A 17,443-nucleotide genomic window follows, 5' to 3' on the forward strand; every position below is an offset into this window, starting at 1 on the left:
ATTTTTTTCTATTTAATAATATTTATTTCAAACTTGCAAGTTGAGTTAAAAGTTATGGTAATAAATTCATTTTTTTTTTATTAAAACTTTCACTTTAAAGAACAAAAAGAAGTAGGTTCAAAATGATTACTTTTAACATATTAAAAATCAATAATAATTTGAAAATAATTAATTATAAAAATTATATAATATATAATTAAAATAATTACTAATCTGGATATAATTAAGGAAATAGGAGTTGATGTTGGGTTGGGTTGGTTACATTTTTAACTTTATAATGCTATAACTCATTGAAAAGTGTACGAATCAACACAATTTTTTTATGAGAAATAATATTTTTTAATAATCCCTTTTTCATTCGACATACTTTATCTTAATCAGGGTATTAATAAGAAACTAGCAGATAATGTAGCTTTTGTAATTATCCACCAATTTCTTAGAATTAAACACTATCTACTGATTTGCATCGAAGCGTTTCTTATGATAGTGATTTTAATCACTGTCAGATTAAATCTATACTGGACCCAACTATGCAACAGCCCCACTATGCCGCGACCCCACTGTGCTGGGTTTTNCACTGTCAGATTAAATCTATACTGGACCCAACTATGCAACATCCCCACTATGCCGCGACCCCACTGTGCTGGGTTTTTTTAATGTTAGTTTAATACAAAACAGTTGGAAAAAATTTTTTTTTCCAAACAATAGAAATGCATGACTCATCTCTCTGCTCAGATTGTTCCTTGATACTTGTCTCTACTCTATTGCACTTTGTACTTGTTGGAACTTAATCCACACTTCTTCTATTTTATCTCGCCTGATTCTCACTTGAGTTATATCATCTCAATTTTTTAACTCTCGAACAAATTTCATGAAATTTTTTTTTACACCAAACTCACTCGGCATCCTACAAAAAACTTACACCCCACCACCCTTGCCTATTCCACAACAATGTATCTTTTGTTTTCCTCAATATCAATTTGTTATTATAAATAGAGACATATTTATGGCGGTGGACTTGATATGATCAAACCTACCACAGGAATTCATTTGATCATTAAATTTTTAACCGAAAATTTTACTCGTAGAAGAAATTTAAAGTAAAGAAATAAAGAACAATATATAACATAAAATTATAAAAAAAAGTTCTTTAGTCACTTTTCTGAATATATACTAAAGACGCATCTGTTAATAATATTTAATTTAATTATTATTCGTATTCATTTGATTATAGGTACACCGGACATTGTCCAACCTTAAAGTTTCGTTTTGGAAAGCGATATGGAGCTAACACACTAGATATTATTAAGGTATCTATATTAAGTTACATTTATTATATAACACTAAAAATGTATGTTTTAAAATACATTGTTCACTCTTTTCAACAATATTATATTCCAAAATATGACGTTTTAAAGTTATGATTGTTTTACGAATGTCCTAAAAGATTATTATATCCCAGATAGTAATTACACCTAAATATTCAACTGTTTGAGAACAAATTGAATTGTTTATTTATAATACATTTCAATTCATTTTTAGTTTTTAGAAGTATGACGTTGTTGAAAGAATGGCGATATGTTAGATTATCTCTTAAATAAAACATAAATAAATTTATAGGAACTTAATGAAAATGGTGTGTTAAATCAATACAATTTTAGAAACATTTATGATAAAAATTGTGTATTTAGACAACTAGCACCTAAACCATGTGCTGAAGATTTAAAAATTAATATGGATAAAAATGAAAAAACGTCTAAAATAAACCAACGATATATATTAGGTTATACTGGTAAATTTGAATTTAAGTTTTTTGGAATGATTACATTTATTTATATAATATATTTTTTGACAAACATTTTGTAAACTTAATTTAAGGTTATATACCAGGAATGAATTTTCAGTATGGAAAAACTTTTTGTAGTCTTGCACAGGAGTGCGAGAAAAACATGCTGACCAAAATATCAACAGAACGAAGTCGGAATATAATTGAAAGACCTGTTCGTCTGTTTCCGTCAAAAATAGTACTAGATAAAACAAATAATCGTTTACAAAATACGTTAAACAAATATAAAAAAAGTAAAGACTTTAAAGGTAACTACAATTTTTATAAGCTGATCGTATTTTTAAGATTATAGGGCGCATTTTATAAAATTAATACTGTTAAACTAATAATTTAATAAGGATATTTGGTATTTTTTAGTTTAATATATTTCTTGATTTATTAACTACTTTACTTATTTTTTTCAAATTTTATCCATCTTTAAAACTTATAAAGGTATTAATTTTATTATTTTAAACAGCAATATATTGGTCTACTTATGTATGCATATATGTATATTTAACGAGCTAATACAATAACAAAGATCTAATTAAGAAAATACTGTTCGATAATAATTTCTGATATAGTAATTCAGAAGTTATAACAGTTTTTAAATATAAAGTGGAGGAATAGCGCAGCAGAGTAGTACGTAATGATAAAAGTAACATAGCTTTCATCTCACCACAACTCTATATTTTAGAAGGTTTTGTTAAAAAATATCGATAATTACATATTTTATTGTATTTCCAACCAGGTCTTTTATTAAATTTTTATAAAATATAACACACCATAATAAACTCATCCAAATTTCATAAGGATTAGTATTTTAGTTACGATGCGAAGCTGAAAAGGCATTAATTTTACCATGATGTGTTTTTTTTTTGTGTCTGTTGCCACTTTTTCTCAGCTCTCACTGAACTGATTTTGATGAAGAATATGTCAAAAGATCACAAATCGTATTTATCTGAAAACATAACTCTTGAAAATTGAAAAATATTCCCTCGTTTCCCGTAAATGGGGAAAATACCCAAAAAAATTACAATTTTTTTTTACAACTTACAACTTTTTCAATTTAATTTTTCTTGGTGAAAATGGCTACCGTATTAAAAAATATGCAATTTTTATCACGCTCATATTAGTTTTACATGTATGTTTGCTGTTTGTAACGCTCCACGCGCCACATGTTATTATTTTCGCGTACCCCGTCGTCTATGACCTTGAGACTAGACTGTCGTAACACATTACTCCACCCCGCTCATCCCACGCCGAGAACACTATTCCTGTATAATTTTATTTTCTGTTTTCGTACCCGTATATGCATGCGTGTCATCAATTATACATATATAAGTAAACTTTTATTCTGACTGACCAATAACGTCCGCTTGCCATACGCCTTGCGTATATATATTTATATATTCCAACCGCCGCTGTCGCCGTTTATACCTCAGTTATAACGTTCCCCCGCCCAAAAAATACGGCTATACCTAGTGCATGATACGTTTACATACTTAAGTCGCTTTACCTATATATATATATTCTAATTACTATTAAAATTTATATATTAACACGCTTTATTCTCATTAAGAGATATAAAGTGTATTCATTCCGAGTACGGGGGATGATTCCCGTATCTTCATTTTTCGTCACTACCTCCATGTGCCAGGAGTGGGTAATTTGCGCGCCTGCTGCTTTCCTTGGATGTGGTAGCCGTTTCTCAGACTCACTCTCCGGAATCGAACTCTGTTTTCCCGTTACTCGTAACAACCAAGATATTGATAGTAACTACTATCATAACATAAAACTAAAAAGTGAAAAATAAATATAGTTTAAAAAAACTAAAAAAACAAGCTTTTATAACACATCGAACTAAAAAGTTAAAAATAATTTTTAAAATAAGCTTAAAATAATTATGAATAAAAAATACTAGTATTATTGTGATAAAAGCGTGGGTATTTGTGCCATATTTTACGTATATTGAGTGCCCGGTGCTTTTTTTCACAATAATTCTAGTATATTTCGTTCATAATTGTTTTAAGCTTATTTTAATAATTATTTAAAACCTTTTAGTTCAATGTCTTTTAAAAGGGTGTTTTTTTAGTTTTTTAAACTATATTTTTTTATTTTAGAATATCTTACAAGGAGAATACACTTACTTTTATGAATATTATATAATTTAATTGGCATAGAATAATGCTCATAAGACATTAGAAGTTAAACTTTTTAAATTTAAGGTGGAAAAGTAACTTTAAAATTTGAATAAGTTTAAATTGCCAATTTTATTGATCGTCAATAGCGACGACCATTTGCCGAATCAGTAACACTTGTGTTTTTCACAATTAGGTTCTAAATATAAAATATAACAAAATATAAATATATTTAAAAAATTATATTATTACTTTTAAAATTCTTAACTATATAATAATTTCATAAAAGTGTATTTTTTTTAAATCATTAATTCTATTGGGATTTGGGCAAAGTGTCCCTACGGGTCCATTGCAAATATTTTTTAAATGAATTAAAATAATTACTATTCTGACCCCCTCAAAATATTCAACCAAATATCTCCCTATGTTGTTATTACTTACAAATTAATTGCGATAACTCTTACAATTTTATTATCTACTTTCATTTGAAAACAGTACAACTTTACAATTACGGACCATAATCTAAATTAAGTTTAAATATCAATCACTGTTAAAAAAAAAATAAATAAATACTGAATGCATTTATTCATCATGAAATAATATATATTTTAATTATTCATTTATATACTTCATAGATCATAAAGTATCTGCAGAATTGCCGCCTATAACTGGCTACACTGGACATATTCCAAGACTTAAAGCATCGCATATTTCTGTAAGCTTGCCTTTTCATCATTCAGCAAAACTTGGCCTGTCAACTTTAAAAGAGGTAACTTTTAAAATTATTTGTTATTGTAATGCGTTATAAAAGGTCTAAATGTTGGGGAAAGAAAATTAAATTTTTACTGTTCATGGGTCCTTAACGATATGATTTATTACCTATATCGTTCAAATCTCATGATATTTTTTTATGATAATCGATATATCACATTACAAAAATTGTTATATTTATTAATATTAGTGGTTAATCAAATTATTTATTTATTTAGTGTAAGAATCAATACAATTTTTTTACGAAAATTACTTTTTATTAATACTTATATTTTTATATAATATATATTGTTTTTTTTTTCGATTATAAAAAATGTATTATCTAAAAAAAAATTTAAAGTTTATAAATAGTTGGTAGGATATTTAAAAACAGCTTATTGTTAGTTAATTTAATATGTTTTTATAATTAAAAACAAATATGCCCTTAAACAAAATAAAAATATAATTACATATTACATATTACATATTACAGTTCATTGAAATCGTTTTAAATATAGTATTAACAATTATTAAAATTTTGAAAAATATATCCTTTACCGAACCACAGGGAGGATTTAAAATAACAACATTTCTATGCTTTTACTCAATTAAAATTTTGAAATATTTTAGATATACTCCAAGTTTTACTTAAATGATAAATAAAATGCTATGTTATACACTATAACCCAAAAAGTAAATCCGGACATCTTATCTTCTATATGTAAACGGCTCCCAAAGTAACACAAAAATATTATTTTTGTAAAAAATCACTGTTTTTCGTGTGTTATAATTTTATATTTTTAATTTTTTTTTCAATAATTTAACCTATAATTTAGGTTAAATGGTACAGTCATATAGATGGGATGGATAAGTTCTACCATTTAATTTCCATCAGCAAAAATAAAGATTTAAGTTTTTACAGCTATTAATGTCAATCCAATAAGTATATTAAAACGAAAAAGGCTACATTTAACAAATAAAATGTTTTAGCTACAAAAGCTTAAAAAAATTACAATTTAAATTTCATGACTGTAATAATATAAACAAACAAAGGTCAGATATTTTAAATTAGGAAAGTTAACTCTTTTTTATTTATTTTTGATAAATCCATACTTACAATTTTGACACACATTTGCCATAGAAGTAACAAAGTAAGCAACTACATTACAATTTTTTATAATTTCTCCGTAAAAATTACAATAGTAAATTATTAAACAATAATTTCATATTAAATTTAATCACTATAATAAGTGTTTATTCATGTATTGTACTTATAAATCATAAAACTTGTAATCAATATATGATGTTGGGAATATCATTTGATTTACATAATAATAGAATTCCTTTTAAAAATTAAACATTATCTACAGATCTGAATCGTAGCGTTTTTATGATAGTGATTCTAATCACTTACAGATATCATCTATATTTGTCCTACTATGCCTCTTTAAAAAAGTGCTGATTTCCTTTTTTTAATAAAAATGAATTTAACAGTACACTAAAGCCCAATAAGTATAAGTATAAGAAAGTATATCTATTGATAGTCATGATTGATAATAAAAACTCCGTGATTGTGACAGGGACACATATTGTCGCTGCATTAAATATTTAATATTATTAAACAAGTAGCGTTAATATATAAAATGTTATGTTTTAATGCTAGTATAGCCCTAGTAACCACAGAAAAGTAATAATATTGAGTGTTTGATCAAATAAATGTTTTTTTAGTGGATAATTTATTGAAATTTTATTAATCACTAACCATGGAGGTTCTTTTAGATTTTGAAAAGCAAATAACACTTTGATATTAAACACTTTGAAACAATAATAATTTTTTACTAAACAATTAAAGTTTTTTTACTTATAAAAATATTCTTTACTCATTACAATCCAACCGCCATAAAGGCAAAAACTAACTTATTTACATTATAATTTACTACTATCCCAAATCATTATTGAACCAGTGCGGCCCCCTTTAAAATAAATATACAAATTTTGTTAACAATGATTTAAAAATTTTAATGACATTAATCTGTTACAGTATAAACTGTAATAGAAAATTTATTATAGATTTATTTTTAAAACTGATTGAGATATTGCATTTTAAAGTTACAAAAAAAGAAAAATTAGTTTTGAGAATATTTAAAAAAATTAAACATTTTTAAAGTCAAATAATATGTACAATTACGTTTTCAAAACGGCTTCATAATATTTTCTTTAATCATTTTTTTACATGTAATATAAAAATAATCGCTATAGATAACTACTAATTTCTAGATATTAACTAATTGTAATTTAAAAAATAATTTACTAGATATAAAAAAATAAAACCGAAATTATTTTGATTCCTAGCCCTGAATATTATAAATATAAAGTATTGTAAATATAAGTGCATATCTAGTCAAAAACTGGAGGTACTTAAATTATTTTTATCTTCGATAAAGAGAGTGATATATTTTTGACAGCATTTTATTTTGCATTTCTTGAAAAAAACTGGTATAAAAAATACATGCTAAACTGAAATACCTCCATTAGTGTGTCTATCACTGTAATTGTGAAAATAATGTTTTAATTTATCTTAAGTATACATCAATAACGTAAAATGTATAAAAAACCATTTATAGTAATTTTTATTTTCAGGAAAAAAAAAATGGCAAAAAATGTTCTAAATAGTTGATTTTAATATTTAAGTAAGTTTTAAAATATGTTTTTATTTATAAAAGCATTTCAGTTCCGAAAATAGTTAACTGAACTACACCTTCAATTTTAGAATGCAGCCTTACCATTTTTTGACAAGAAAACATACCTCTGTATAATTATTGTCTAAAATTTTTTTGAGCACCTTAACCACTTATACCTTGTTATATTATTTTTAAAAATAAGATAAACTAATTATAGCATTATGACACTATTTGTTATGTTATTAATTAATAATTTATGTAATATAATTGTATACATCTATCAATGTGTAAAATGTATTAATAAAATTTACTAAATTTATTATTTCATTTTAATAAAAAATTGATTTATGACAACACATGAAATAAAACCACTTATTTCTGAGATATTATAATTTTTAATCGATCAATTGACAAAAACATACTAAGATATCATAAAATATTTTGAAACATTTTTTATTTATTTTACTGAATTAAAGTTTAGCTTAAGTATTTAGAATTTAAAACCTATTAAATATTTTTTGTTATAAGAAAATACAGTTTTCATTGTTCACGTTCAAATTTGTTCTTAAAATTTATCAGGTAAAACTAATTCAATTTAGAGATTATTTAAAAAAATTTAATCAGATTAAAAAAAAATATCAAGCTACTTACCTATAATTATATCCATAAGCATAACTAGACTTAATATTATCACATGACAAAAGTATTTGGATTTTTGAATGACTTTTTTCTTAGTCATGATAAAGTGAATTTAAGAAGGCTAGGCCTTTTAGCTGGTAAGAAATCTTAAAAAGGGGAAATTAAGTTTAGGTTAGTTTCTAATACAACCAAAAATTTTTTTTATGTAGTAATCTGTTATTAAAAATAGTTAAATTAGTTATGAAATGTTGTCAAACACCTCTAATCATTGTCATCCAATATTATCTTTAAATCTTTTAAGGCATATATAATTATTACTTAAAATAAAGTGTATACATAAAATATTGTGTGATCGGTAAAATTATTTTTTTTTTCATTCTACTCTTATTTATAGAATATTTTTCTTATTATTCTAAGCTTATATTATAATTTTTTATTATTTTAGCTTATAAAAAATGATTATATTATGATTTTGTAAATTAAAGAATTTTGACATTATTTCTAAGGAATTTCCGCTTAGTCAAGTTTTGTGCTAATTTTCCTGATAACCTAGTCAGCCCGATCATAATTTCGAATTTGGTTTTATGTGCACCATATTTTAAAATTAGTAACATATCAACAAGCCGGATTGAAACCTACAAGGGCACCGAAGTAGGTTTCAATCCGGTACCTTAAAACGGGTCTCCTATAGAAAATATTGTAACCAAAAAAAAAACAAAAAAACTTTGTCACTTATCATGATTAACCTAGTAAAATTCGAGATGGGCTCTGGGGCGTTCACCCCTCCCCAATCCATTAATCCGAGCATAACATGCAATGAGCTACTAGCCTATAATTCTTAAGAGTCTACTTAAAAATATTGATAAAAATAGATCGTTTTTGCTTTGATACTTACAAATGCTATTATACTTAATAAAGAACTCTTTCCATTGCCGTGGCACTTAAAGCTTTACACTCAATATTTTTAAAATTGACGACACATGGGCGACACACGTATCACAGGTACAACTGTCTGGTGGTTATAGCACTCTCAGCCGTAAATCACTAAAATTATGCGTAAATACTTTTTCATGTTTTATAAAGATCTAATTCACTATAAATGAATAGTGCACTGTGTCAATTAAATTATTCAACATCAATATCATACTAAATTTAATGCTTTTGTTGCTTTTGGAATTATTCAAAAATTCTTTCTAAAAATTAAATATTATCTACAGATTTGCATTGATACCTTTTTTATGATTTTAATCACTGTCAAATATCATCTATATTTGAAAAAGTAGATACATTGGTAAAAATTTTAAACTGTCATCTATACCTATTCCAATTATATGACATACTTACTATGCTGGACTTTTATAACCGAATTTGATCTTTTTAATAAAGTTGTACTTTATAATTGTAAAATTAAATAATTCGAATACATTAACAGAAAATGTTAGCCTAAGATAAGTTAGAAAGAGCATTTAATGAAAAAATATATAACTACATTAGGTTTTCTCTTTTATTTTGATATTAACTTTCTTTATATTATGCATTGTATCTAATAACAACAATCGATACGATTTGATTGAATTTTGGGGAGAATAATTATTACAAAAACTGATTTTTAAATTTTAAATAAATACAATTATTCATCGTCATCACCAGATCCCAACACCATAGAGATAAGGTCTTCAGTGTCAATCATACCTTTTTTGTCAATTTCCATGTTATCGAATGCGTCGGAAACTTCTTTAGGTGAAAACTTATCTCCCCAGTTTAACAGACCATACCTTAATCTAAAACGAATACTCATAAGAATTTTTGTAAAAATATGTTAGAATATAATTTTATTAATAACAAATCATACTTATCACTGTCAATTTTGCCATTTTCATCAAACGATTTAATAGCAGCAATAACGGTTTCATCGTCATCAGTTTGACCTCCATCAGACATTCTAGCTGCAAATAAAGTCAACAGTTGTGTGAAGTTAACTGGACCAGAAGCCTCTCCTAACATTTCTTCCAACTCTGGATCGGTGATCAATTTTCCGACTTTATCCCAGGTAGCTCTCAAATCTTCTTTTCCTAAAATGCCATCTTTGTCCCAGTCCATAAAACCAAATCCCTATGTCAAAATATAAGTAAAAAAAAATTACATCTAAAATATTTTATAAAATATATTTGCAAAATAAAAGAAGGTGGAAGTAAAGTTACTAAAAGTTACATTCATTAATCCGTACGGCGTTAATAATTCACTATCGATTTATTTTTGTCTATAGTTAATAATTACAAATTTATGAAAATTATTTTATAATTTCAGTATAATTATTAATTAATTAAACAACAGGACTTAAGCATTCTATAACTATATATATTAAAGTTTCATTGTAACTTAAATTTTAAACCCCAGGTAGCATTATGTATTAACTATTTTAATTATCTTAAATAGTAACAGTAGTAACTAAAATAAGCACAGATTTTGGAAATAATAAATTTTTAAATAATGTTTGTGTCTCTTTAAAAAATTTTTGGATCTATCGTTAATTTTAGTTAGTATGTTATTATAACAAAAATAATGACACTACAAAAATTAATAAATATACAGCAAAGCTATTTTTATATTATTGAAAAAACTTTTTTCATAAAAAATTATCATTCAAATTAAAGTTTTCTAATGCAAGAGAATTATTTATATTAATTTTCCATTTATTTGCTAATTATTTTTTTTAAATGATCCACTAATTAATTATTGCCGTTTAATATTCGAGTGTATTTCTTTACTGTCTATAGAATTACCTCTTTGAATTCAGCCACTTGTTGAGTGGAAAACATAGAGAATACGTTACTTCCGGATCTACGGACTTTCTTTGATGAACTCTTACGGCTACTATGTTTCGTGCTGGAATGAGATGGAGGTGCTTCAGGTTCGGGAGCAGGTGCTGGAGGAGCTTCTTCTGCAGGTGCAGCATCTTTAGCTTCTTCCTTCTTTACCTTCTTCTTCTTAACTTTCTCCTTATCAGCCTAACAAAGATAAATTTTTAATGTAGAAAATAAATTTAAAAAAAAATTAATTTAATACAATATCATAATTTTGAGATATCTTTTTGAATTTCTAAAATTGAGAGTTTTTTTTTTCAATTTTCGTATCACAGCTAAAAATACCTATATTAAAAACTAAATATAATAAACGAATTCTTAAAGAAATTAACACTACTTTTGAAAAATTATCGATACCTCTCTTTTCAGAATTGTATACGATGCATAAATTATTAAGGTGAATTTGCAGTATATGATAATTTTTTTTTAAGTAGTCAAACTATATTTTGTGGCGTAATATCATTGAGTATAGATATTATCTATACTTAACGGTAGTATTAAACTTATATACTCCAATTTCTAGCCTATAATAGTATTTTTTTGATTATTCATTATAAAAATGATTAATTAATTCATTTTTTTGTATGTATAAGTTGTATAGTACCCAACGCAAATTAAATAAAACAAATATTTTATTAAAAATAATGTGTCAACCTACTGTTAAAAATATTGTTCTATCATATCTATAACTCTTATCATTTTGAAAATTAATTAAATATAGAATTTAAACTATAATATAGTTTCTCATTAAGATAATTTTTAGCACGCTCAAAAACATTAAACCATTGTTCCGTTTATTTGCATTATAAATTTGGCAATGAGCCATCAGTTTTAATCTAATAATAAATTGAGCTAGTTTCTTAATTCAAAAATGTTACCCGAAGCTTAGTCCATTCAATTTATTATTAAATCTTGATTTCATTTACGCTTTTATGAATATTTTAAAATTTAATGTTGAATTTTATGAATATATTATTTTTTTCATATGCATATTATGGAAGCTTCATTTTTGTGTTAAAACTATTTTTTAAGGATAGTTGAGACCACTATATTTAGGTGACATTACTTTGCACGCACTGCCATTACTATAAACTGTATATCTATTCACATGCTCTTTAGTTTACTATATGAAAGATAGTTCAGTATTCAAAATAATCAATGATTTTACAGTTATAACTAACTTAATTTTATTTAAAGTAAACATTTTTTTATAACAAAAAGTATTTTAGGGTATACGCCCTTAAAAACACTATTCTTGGGACTATAAGCATATTTGGCTCAAATGAGAATTAATTTCTTTAAAATTGTAATAATTCAATAATATAACGTATTACATTTTTAGCACTATATAGTATAACTAATATCAACTTACGTTGATTTGAACTTAAGTCTTTTAAGCTCCTATATTATAATTATTTTCGAAACTTCATATAAATTTAAACTGATTACTGGAATTGGTTGACATATATTTTTATATAAATTTGTTTTATGCATTTATAGTTATAATTAGGAGATTTACTGTTTATTAAAAATCTAAAATAATCTTAAATTAGTATAATATATACTTACCATGATGAATGTTTTCTGTAGACGTTACTTAAGTTAAAGAAAGCGAACAGTAGTACTGAGCTACTGAAGCAAAACTGATTCTGCTACTTGAAACTTAAAAGTTTAAAAATATAACACATTTGGCCGGCGTAATACTAAACTTAGCCATACTCAGTCATATGTTAGTCTAGTGTGTTATTTAAACTTAATATAATCCCCACTTATTTAAATTTCTATCGCCAATAGGAATGTATTTTCATCTTTCATCATTAGGACTTATCATCACACGTTGAAAAAAATGTACTTTTTACCTCAGCAACTTTATTAAATGATAATTTCGTTGTAAATACCTAATAAAATTAAAAAATATTTTAAATTTTGAGTATGCCGTATCTAATGACATTAATGTTGTTGAGTCATAATTTCTAAAAATATTTTCCATTTCCCTCCAAAAAGTCTGTTAGGGGCAAAACTTATGTGAAAAATAATGAAAATATAAAATGATAATGTCTTATTTGGTTAAATTTATTTTAGAATACATTTAGGAAGAAGAAAATTAATTTTAGCCCACCGGAATTATATTTTCAAACTTTCCCATGGATTTCATGTAATCAAATATGTCATCAATATTGATCAAAATAGTTTATTGTTTTGGATAATATTATTTTCTATGTATTTTTTTATTAAGAAAGTTTTATAAATGGCTTTATTTTTAGAAATTAACGTACATTTTTTTATTTTAAGTTGTTTAATTTAGTTTTGGTTTAAGAAAAACCTTGTGGTTCAGTAGCTAATTTTTAAAATAGATTTTTGCTATTATGCATATTTATATTTACTGTTTAATAGAAAAATGGAGGGGAAGTATGTTAGTTACAAGTGAAATTATAGTAATATAGTAAGGAATTTAGTATATAGCTAGAGATACTGGGAGAATGCTGGCCATCTAAACGGGAATTGATGTAGCTCAAAATTATAAATTTTTTGTTAATTTTTTTTTTTAATAACTTGGAAATGAAGCATTTAAATTTTGGCTACTTTATGTCAAATTTAAAGACCATTAAAAAATATTTATTACAAAATATTCATTTCGGAAAAAAATTGTATTTGACTTGTATTACCCCGACATAGAGGTGAAACTGGTTATGTCAATTGAAATATATAGGAAATTCAAATTTAATATGGTACAATTACATAAATAAATAAAAATCAATATTGTGAATATATTTGTAGGGTGATCCCCTAACTATGCTTTACGTGATATTATTAAATATAATAGTACTGCAGTAATATTTTTTTTTATCGTAATGAATCTTAGTCATTATACGAAAAAATTGAACATTTTATCTCATATTTTATACTTGAATTTGATATCAGTTTTGGATTTTTAAGTGGTAACCACATATTATTTTTATTCGTTATTAAAAAAAATTAATTTATATTTTTATTTAACAAAAAATTGATTATACTTCTAACCGTTTACCACATCTCACCCCTATAATTATGTTAACAACAACAAAAATAATAGCATTATATATATAAACAAAATTTAAAATAGTTATTTAAACTTACTTGAATTAATAACAAAATTGAACGCAGTTTTTAAGTTTAAATGGTTTTTTAGAAAATCTCTTAGGTCTATAAATTAGTATCCGAAGGTTCACAAGTTAAATCTGTCTCTGATGATGTATCAGTAACACAACTAGAATTATTTTCATCTATGTTATTTAGCAATTCATCACTTTTTAAATCACTCACCTTATTTTCTAACTCATCCTCTTTTTTATTCTTTTCTAAACTTTCATAATTCTGTAATTCCTTCACTATTATTATCTCCTCATAAAAATGTCCACACCCAGAGAAAAACCTCGATCTATATAATCAATTCATTGTTCAATTTGATAAATATATCATTACTATTGAATCTATGATATATTTATCAATATCATAATTTTTTTTCTTGTCTTGAACAATAATTATTTATAAGAATAGTTATTTTGTTCATATTAATAAAACATTATCATAAACCCTTGATAAAATTTTTCTATCAAAATTGATTGAGGTTTTTCTTTGGGTGCAGACTTTATTACCCGATTTATGTGTCTCTTATAAAATCTGTCCATTAATTTATCTTTATACAAATGAATTTTCTATCTCCTTATCAATAATACACATTTTCTATGTGCTATTGTTGGGTTTAGTGTAATCCCTAACATAGACTCTGTCTTCCACTTAAGATTGTTTGTTAATTACATCCCCTTTAAAATTGGAAACTTACTTGCAATGGCTAAAATATTGTTGAAATAATGTTTAAATCTGTTGAACCGTGACTTTACAGATCTTATAAACATTACTTTAGAAGATGTTTTTCCAGTTGTGCAATGTGCACTAATTCTATAATATAGTAAGTATTTATTAATTGCTTTGTGCATTGAAATATTGCTATTTTTTTACATTTTTTTTAGACTTTACTTGAAAGTGTTTACTGCATCCTCAGAAATGATTAATAAGACTTTTATTTAAATAAAAGTCTTATTAATTTTTACGGAGAAATAATAAAAAATGATAAAGTAGTATATTATGTTATTTTTCTAACAAACATGTATAAAAATTAAAGGGTTGAATGCAATACTATATACATTTTTTTTTTATTTACTTATGAATAAATACATTGGCCTATAAGGAAATTTTATTGGAAGTAAAAATATACTTTTCTAAATCAATTTTTCGTACTGTTTTTAAACCTGAAATTAGATTTAAATGGAAATTATTGTAATAATTTCTAAATAACTTTTGGTGTTAAAATGAATTTAAATATTCAGAATTTAAATAATTTTAATGATTTACTGTAACTAAAAAAACTAATCAAAAAGTTGTTTAAAAAATGTACTCAATTGAGCGTATTATAAAATTTCATTATAATTGTAAAAATTTAATGTTAAATTCAGGTGAAACTAAAAATCATTTTTTTTTAGAAATTATTTATATAGCAACATGTTACCGAAAAATTTGAAATATAATAGACTGGTAGTAACACACACAAACAAAGTTAAAAAATTCATTTATTATTAAGTAAAATTATTTAATTTTGTAATTGAACCTTTTATCATATTAAACCTAATTCGACAATAAATACTTTAAAAACATTAAAAATGAATGATTTAAAATGTCTATATGAAGAATGTGGGCTAAGTAACTTTTTAATTGAAATAAGTGGAAATTTTTTCAATTTTTGAATGTATCGTCAAAAAAAGTTGAGAGCTGAGAAAATAAATGAGAGCCATAAAAAAAATCACATTGTAGAAAAAATTTTAATATGAATAAGAAATTTCTTCAAACAAGGAGAGACTACATTGATGGAGTCCTTGATATTCATTGAATCTAAATTAGATAAAAATCTAATGAGTTAAAAACTTTTGCAAGGTATTTTAAAATAAAATAAAATATGAAATTAAGAATTTAACACAAAAATAGCATACGGTAGTCATTTTCACCATTAAGATAAAATNGATAAAAATCTAATGAGTTAAAAACTTTTGCAAGGTATTTTAAAATAAAATAAAATATGAAATTAAGAATTTAACACAAAAATAGCATACGGTAGCCATTTTCACCATTAAGATAAAATAAAGTTCGACATTTGTTTTTCCATAATAATGTAAATTATATAATATATATTATATATTTTTTTCAATTTTTAGGGACAATATTTTCAACTAGATACATTTTGTGATATTTTGACGTATCGTTGACAGAAATCAGTTCAATGAGTATTGAGAAAAAGTAGTAACAATCTCAAAAAAAAAAAGAACAATAAACACATCATGGTAAAATTAATATCGTCTCAGCTTCGTATTGAAACTAAAAAGTTATGGTAAAAAGTACCTTTTTTTATTATTAATTTTGTATATATCAGCTTTAAAGTACCAATACATTTAATTAAAATTATAAATTAATTAGTTTATAAATATTTCTTTTAAAATTACCTCGAAAGTTTATTTTTTACAGAGCGATCTGAATAATTCGTTGTCCCAGAATGTATGTAAACCATTTAGTTCCTCAACCCTTAAGAGTGTGGCCACCAAAACAATTTAAGTTCTTTTTGTTTATATGTTTGTGAAAACTTATGATTTCAATGGACATTGGAAGTACCTAATAACATTGCAACAGCGGATTTTGTCGGTTTAGTATTTTGCAATGTTGGGTATTCACAGCAAATTCAAGGGATTTTCCATTAATCCATACTCTTTATATATGTATATCATTTTAAAGAAAATAAATAAAGAATTTATGCAAATTTATTTATAGGCAATACCAATTATCTATTAGTCAATAAGCTAACTTCAACATATATTAGATTACTGTAGTTTTTAAGGCAATTTTAATTATAATAGTATTCAAATTATAACTGAACTTGAAATAGGATTTAGGATTGCTATAGAACTTGTGATGACAGAGACCAGCTATACTGGTTACTGGTTTCATTTTGTTTGAGTAAGCAATCTTCAAAAAATTAAAAAAAGAAAAACAAAGTAAAATAAATAAATATTTTTTAGAGCATTATTCATTACATTAGGAACCACCAGCTGTTATATTTGTTTTATTTGCACCAATGAAAATGCAAAGCGACTTTTACGAATGGTATAAATTGGTATTTATTGATTTTGAATTAAAATTTCATTTGTAAGAATCAAACATGAAAACATCCATAAGAAAAAAATGTTAAAAATTCATTATTTTAGTTTGCATGAACTTATTTAAATAATATAGAAATTAATAAACTTATAATTAAATTCATTAAATTTAAATTTAACGAAGGTTAAGTATTATTAAACTTTCAAAAATGTTTACTTTATGCAATTAATGATTTAATAATGCTTTTAAAATTAACTAGAATTTGTTTCTCACCAAACCAAAAGTGGCTAAATAAAAAATGATGATACATTAATATTCAATACATTTTAAAATGTATGACTATTTATTAAGCAAACTAAATAA

General features: G+C 24.6%; 2 protein-coding genes across 9 annotated transcripts in view; one reads left to right on the top strand and one right to left on the bottom strand.

Annotated features, from left to right (window-relative positions):
- Positions 1-17,109, top strand: part of LOC126898553 (uncharacterized) — a 31,651-nt gene extending 14,542 nt beyond the window's left edge. For 2 of the 8 annotated variants that reach the window (XM_050672742.1, XM_050672732.1), the window contains exons 3-7: positions 1,235-1,310; positions 1,621-1,792; positions 1,879-2,094; positions 4,602-4,735; positions 5,553-5,900. In XM_050672742.1, the coding sequence (XP_050528699.1) occupies positions 1,235-1,310; positions 1,621-1,792; positions 1,879-2,094; positions 4,602-4,735; positions 5,553-5,645 (691 nt within the window). In that variant the 3' untranslated portion in view covers positions 5,646-5,900. Of the gene's footprint in view, positions 1-1,234; positions 1,311-1,620; positions 1,793-1,878; positions 2,095-4,601; positions 4,736-5,552; positions 5,901-7,356; positions 7,784-16,146; positions 16,301-16,453 lie in introns of those variants that run through there. The other 6 variants (XR_007702302.1, XM_050672789.1, XM_050672762.1 and 3 more) reach the window with 6 other exon arrangements.
- On the bottom strand, positions 9,519-12,633 carry LOC126898602 (myosin regulatory light chain 2). The gene is made up of 4 exons (XM_050672838.1): positions 12,470-12,633; positions 10,820-11,044; positions 9,889-10,148; positions 9,519-9,817 (listed from the first exon to the last, which is right to left on the bottom strand). Exons 1-4 carry the CDS (start codon positions 12,470-12,472, stop codon positions 9,667-9,669), a joined length of 639 nt encoding a protein of 212 aa, XP_050528795.1. The 5' UTR covers positions 12,473-12,633; the 3' UTR covers positions 9,519-9,666.
- Positions 17,110-17,443: the final 334 nt, after the last annotated feature.

The sequence above is a fragment of the Daktulosphaira vitifoliae genome, unplaced genomic scaffold (assembly GCF_025091365.1).
Source record: "Daktulosphaira vitifoliae isolate Bord-2020 unplaced genomic scaffold, ASM2509136v1 Scaffold_1, whole genome shotgun sequence".
NCBI lineage: Eukaryota > Metazoa > Arthropoda > Insecta > Hemiptera > Phylloxeridae > Daktulosphaira > Daktulosphaira vitifoliae.

Excerpts from the sequence above, each read along its gene's own strand:
- LOC126898602 (XM_050672838.1), bottom strand. Across the intron at positions 10,149-10,819 it reads AAGTGGCTGAATTCAAAGAG|GGATTTGGTTTTATGGACTG; the intron begins GTAATTCTATAG and ends ATTTTGACATAG. Across the intron at positions 9,818-9,888 it reads GGCAAAATTGACAGTGATAA|ATTAAGGTATGGTCTGTTAA; the intron begins GTATGATTTGTT and ends TATTCGTTTTAG.